The 6,000-nt window shown below is 33.0% G+C and overlaps 1 protein-coding gene across 1 annotated transcript in view; it reads left to right on the top strand.

The window, feature by feature from the left end:
- The window catches only part of RYR2 (ryanodine receptor 2 (cardiac)), a 338,959-nt gene that overhangs the window by 246,937 nt on the left and 86,022 nt on the right, over positions 1-6,000 (top strand). Inside the window, exons 67-69 of the mRNA XM_009329215.1 lie at positions 1,187-1,268; positions 3,279-3,409; positions 4,961-5,281. Of these exons, the coding sequence (XP_009327490.1) occupies positions 1,187-1,268; positions 3,279-3,409; positions 4,961-5,281 (534 nt within the window). The remainder of the gene's footprint in view (positions 1-1,186; positions 1,269-3,278; positions 3,410-4,960; positions 5,282-6,000) is intronic.

Here is a 6,000-nt window from a genome sequence, read left to right as displayed (position 1 = left end):
TTTAAAAGAAGTGTAGATGCGGTGCTTAGGGACATGGTTTAGTGGGCATGGTGGTGTTGGGTTGACGGTTGGAATCGATGATCTTAGAGGTCTTTTCCAACCTTAATGATTCTATGATTCTATATACAGAGTGCTCCATGGTGTGATCATGTACAAAGGTGGGTCAGCGTACCTGAGGTTACTCTTATTGTGAAAATATACTCAACTCCAAGATGACCCGAACTAAAATCACAGAATAGTAAAGAGCCAGGCTATGTAGCTTTGAAGTACTATCTTGTAGACTCTCCCAGCCCATTAAGTCTTAGTTCTATTTTACTCCCAACGTTTCATTGCATATTGGGGAAGGTATTAGCACTGTGGGAGAGACTTGAAAAAATGAATATGGAAAGAATGGGTGTGTTGTCCCTCTTGATGGTACTTACACTGTTTTTACACTATTACTGCAGATTACATTGAAAAAGCATTTTTTCAAATAGATGTTAAGATTATTCTCACATTTTTGTGACTGAAACATTTGGTAATTCCAAAACGTTCTTTGGTGAAGTATTCATAAAGACTGAAGGATTATTTATTTTTTTAATCCTTTGTCAGTCTGAAATGTAAATTAAGTATATGCTATTAACTGGTATCTGTGTCTAAATTTTAAAAAATATAAACTGTGATTAAAAGAATTAAATATCTGTTTAACAGGATTGCCTTTCTTTTGTAATGTATTTTATACAGTGGTGTAACATTTGTAAATCGATTTGTTCCCTAATAATTTTTTTTACTTTCAGCACTTTATTTGATTTGCCATTAAACTTTCTTAAGTGCTACAGACAAACGAGAAAAGATTCATTGACAATTTTTTTATAGCTATTAAATTAATAAATTCTCAGATTATGCAATTAGATGTTATCTGTAAAGAGTTGGTATGCCATTAATTTCAGTAAGTTAGTGCACTAGTGAAATATGTTTACTGTCTTAGTTGGTGAGTTGGTACTGAAGTAAATGGAAGTTTTGAGTAAAAACTATGGCACTCAGTGGTCAGAAGACTTCTTGTATTTAGAGAGTGATTTCTGTGGATTGCCTTTGATAGCTTAATATTATTAATTCAGTTATTGTCAAAAGAAATGTATTTTAATTCTACAGAAATGTATTGCAAAGAAAAATTGCTTTATACTTACCATTTTCTTCTTCTCTTTAGTGGAAGATGTTCAGGTCTCCTGTTACAGAATATTGGCCAGTTTATATGCTCTGGGAACCAGCAAGAGTATCTATGTAGAGCGGTAAGAAGAAAAAATGTTCCTCTGTTTTTAATATTTGTGTTTATATTTAGCTTCATGAATATGCAGCCCAGAAATTAATAAAGGAAGAGATTGTTGTTGGAAAGGTATCTTGAGAGAAAAAAGGTGCTCAGATGTTAAGTGGAATGCAGTTGCATTTATGATAATACACTTAAAATGTTGCATTATATGTTTGTCAAAATATATTTCTTAATTAAAACAAAACTTACAAATAAAATTATCTGACTTTACAATAAATATAACTTGATTTGAGGTTCGACTGGGGAATTGTAAAAATATGTCCTTCAGCTCAGCTATTGTTATAATTCTTCCTTATATATTTTTTAATTGTGATGTATATTTCTTTCTCATTACCCTAAATTTAATTTAATTTGTCACTCATACAACACAACTTCTTTTCTAGCTCAGTTACCCAGGGTAGTGAGGCTTTGTAATTGCTTTTTTGTGCATTTGTGTATCTGCTAACTTCTCTCCAAGTTACATTTGGTCTGTGTAAACCATATTTGGCCAAAAAATAGAGGTCCCTAGATAATTCTGTTCTTAAAACTGAATAGTTGTCCTATAGTGACTAGCACTGTTCTGAGGGAAGGCTAGACAGAACCCATACATTTCAGATATTGGCAGCAGTAATCTAGGAATTTCTTATATCTGTACACTGTCTAGCAAATCAACCTGTGCATAACTCCAGACCAATCCCATGTCATACCCTTGCGTACTTGGTGGCAGTATCATAGGAAACATTATGAAGAAAGGTGGGGACCAATGTTTGTAAGTAAGAAAATACACATCTGTGGAAAACCAGGTCTCATTAATTTCATAAGGGATATAAAATTAATTGGTTTTGGTATTTGGCAAGTAAATGATGTGGGGTTTGTAGTTAAGATGAAAAATGTTAGTGTAAGTGATAATTTTTGTGTATGGTTGTCTACAACCATTATCTCAAGTAAAAAGCACGTAGCGTGCTCTTTGTAGGTGTATGTAATGGAGTATGTTTTGCTTATGAAGACCTAATGAAAAGGAAGAAAAGGAAGAAGGAGCAAACAGAATAAATAGTAATGGGAATGAAGTTAGATTTAACAAAATCAAGTTTAATGAGTTAGATCTAGAAAGAATGTAGGTTCCTAAAATGAGATAAATTATAGACTGAAGATGAATCTTGTTAAATCACAAGATCAGTTTGGAGGCCCTTTTTTTTTTTCACTTGGAATTTCATGGGCCTTCTGGATTTCTGTCATCTGTGTGGCTCAGCTTCAGCAGCTAAGGATTTCTCACACATCTAAAATCTGCTCTGATCAACTGAATTGGAAATCAGAAAGAATAGTTTGAAATGTCCCCTGAAGGACCCAAGTGAAGTGACAGGGGATCATTTACTTCTTCCTAGAGACAGGCTTTTTACAATTTTGACACACTTAAGGAATTTTGATTATCAAATAAATGTTGTCATTTATTTGAAGAGATTATGCAGTGTTTTTGTGTAAAACTTTCAGAGTTATTGATCAGTAGAAGCGATTTTCCACTCTCTGAAGAACTTGACTTTCATGCTAGACCAAGGTCTGATTATTACTATTTCTCAGAAAAAGGAAATTATATCACTCAAATAAAATGATAGTTGTATTTAGTCTCTTGGTCTACTCAGTAGCTTTTTCTTTATAGTAGAGATTATAAAGTCAGTAAAGCTGAGAGGAAAGTATTAGAACAGAAGGCATTGTTACGATGACCTTGGGTTTTCCCTGCATGTTCCTAATTTGCTCTCAGCTAAGTAGGCCACCTTTGACATTTTATGTCTTAACATTTCATTCTTATATTAGCAGAGGGTTGCTGGACTTCAATTTCTATTACCTGTTCTTGTGTTGATGATCCACTAATAACGTAGTGGCTTACCTCTTTGAGATGAGCTCATCTTAGAATAAAAATAAGGCTGGTATATAACTACCCTGAGGTGTAGTCAGTCATCAAAGATGTGTATACTTAACGATGTTTGTTAATTCACAGGCAACGATCAGCACTAGGAGAATGCTTGGCTGCTTTCTCAGGTGCCTTTCCAGTGGCTTTTTTGGAAACCCATTTGAACAAACATAATATCTACTCAATTTACAATACCAAGAATGCGAGAGACAGAGCAGGTATTTCCAGAAATTCACATGAATGATGGTTATGAAAACACAATTTCACTATAAACGCTGCTATTATATATATTATATATTTGATTATAAAATTATGTATTCTAATCAGTAACTTTAGTTCCTCAGTTTTCATATGCAATATTGGGTCCCTGAAAGATATGTACTTGCAATTGAAGCAAAATACCTTTGCCTGTATTAAGTACATAATATACCCTTAGAAAGTAAATACTCTGCAGAGTAGTGTGTAAATTGTTTTTTCTTTGTTTGAAATACACGACAGTACAGATACTTTCCAGTAACATTATGTATGTTTATTTTGCATATACCTTTTTGTTCCATTCTGAAACTCTTGATGTTTCTTATGCGAAAACATAGTTGTTGAATAAGGTCATACGTACTACTTGTTCCTACGGTAAATAGAAGAGAAGTTACAGTAGAACTGTACAAACTCTGCATATATGCTGTGTGTGAATTATATCACAGATATGTATAGATGACAGTGTATAAGATGCCAGTCTATAATGGCATCCATTTTAAAACTTCACCTTTATTTTCAAAACAGGGAACATACCAAATTTATTCTTCAAAGAGCTGTAGTACCTTATCTTGAAAATATCAACAGCCGTGCTTACTTACCATATATATTCTAGCTATTTTAATACATCTAGAAAGACAATAAACTGTATTTTCATTGATTTTTCACAGAAATTTGAATTTATTTTCCAAAATCGCATTAAGCTTTAAGGAGACTCTGTGATGGCTGCGTCAAGTGTATTTGGGACTAAATAGGAGAGGAGACTGTTTTTGGAAAAAGATTAGCCTTAGGCTATGTTGGTACAAACGTTTGGATTCACAAATTGCAGGCTAAATTTTCAATATATAGATATCTGTATATCTCATTGTATGTGTACGTCAGGATGTTAGACGTTCAAGAGCTAATAGTTGTGCTTACAGATATTTATTTGTAGATGAAAGAAACCGCCTCCAAAAATAAAGGTAACTGCAGTGCCTTTTCAGAGGAAGGAACTGATAATTCAAATAATTTGAAAAGTAAACATTTACAATTGGAAATTCACCTTCAGAAGTCAGTTTCTCAGAATCTGCTCTACTCATTATGTCAGGCAACAATTTTTTTTCTTCTATTAACATTCCAGGTCTCATCTGATGTGTTGCAGAGAGATGTTTCATTGTATCAATTTGTTTCCTCAGCTGCAAAGCTTATGTTGGAAGAAATTCTGAAATTTAAGCTTTATTTTGAATATAGCAAACTGCATCTGATTTCTCTGAATTCATTCTGTAATAATTACATTGTTGAAGCTTCCATATAGGAATTATTTTTATTATAGAATGTTTTATTATTGAAGCTTATATATAAACAGTTTATTGCTCAATGGTATGAAAGTACCTGTTTTTTATTGTTGCGTTTTTTTTTTTCCTTGGATCAGAAGGGCATAAACGTAAATAGAAAACAAAAGTTATACGGAATAACAATTGAATTGTTTTCCCTCTATGACTTAGTTTATTGATTTTTGGATTTTTTTTTTTCAATAGTTCTCAATTTGCCTACTAGTGTAGAAGAGGTTTGCCCAAATATTCCTTCCTTGGTGAAGCTAATGGAAGAAATTGTGGAACTGGCACAGTCTGGTATTCGTTACACACAAATGCCACATATCATGGAAGTAATACTGCCTATGCTATGTAGTTACATGTCCCACTGGTGGGAGCATGGGCCAGAAAACAACCCTGACAAGGCTGAAATGTGTTGCACAGCCTTGACGTCAGAGCACATGAACACTCTGTTGGGTAACATATTGAAAATCATCTATAATAACCTTGGTATCGATGAAGGAGCCTGGATGAAGAGATTAGCAGGTAAGGTGTAAAAATAAATAAATAAACAACCAAGCATGCGTGTGTATATTCAGAATATGTATGTGTATATATATATAAAAATGCACACACACACACACTCTGAATTATTCTGTATTTACCCTGTTAAAGCTGGAATAGAACAACACGCATATTTTTATGTTTTTAAACAATACAGATCTTGATGAACCAGAAAAGACTAAGTATAAAGAAAAAGCAGTGTAAGCAGTATGTTTAATCTCTTAATAAGTAATATAAGAAGTACATTAGACTATTTATTTTTCCCCAGAATATGCACATACACATTTTGCAGTATATTGAATTAAAGGACTATAGTTATTTAGCCCATTTTCATTATATAGCAGGTTTCCATTTGCAGGCATTACACAGTTCCTTGCTATGCTGTGTGAGTGCTGGATCCTTAAAATATTGTTTTGAAGCTGTATATATAACATATCTATTACAATGAAATGTGGAAATGCATATGTATTTTAGTAATCCTTACATTAACTTCATTGTGATAACACCTTAAAATTTATTTAAAACTAGTTTGTTTCTCAATGTTACAATCTGTAAGGAAAAGTCACTTCAGTGTCGTGAGTTCAGTTTTTCAGTTAGGCTTTCTTATGACTTTTCAGTACTTATTGTGGTAATAATTTTGTTCATGGTAGCAGTCTGTATTCCTAGTCTTTTGAGGGTTAGTAATGTAACGCACTCTAAGG

The sequence above is a fragment of the Pygoscelis adeliae genome, unplaced genomic scaffold, assembly GCF_000699105.1.
Source record: "Pygoscelis adeliae isolate BGI_AS28 unplaced genomic scaffold, ASM69910v1 Scaffold77, whole genome shotgun sequence".
In the NCBI taxonomy this organism is placed as follows: domain Eukaryota; kingdom Metazoa; phylum Chordata; class Aves; order Sphenisciformes; family Spheniscidae; genus Pygoscelis; species Pygoscelis adeliae.
Note: the sequence above shows the minus strand (reverse complement) of the source record. Positions and strands in the feature narration are given on the sequence as shown.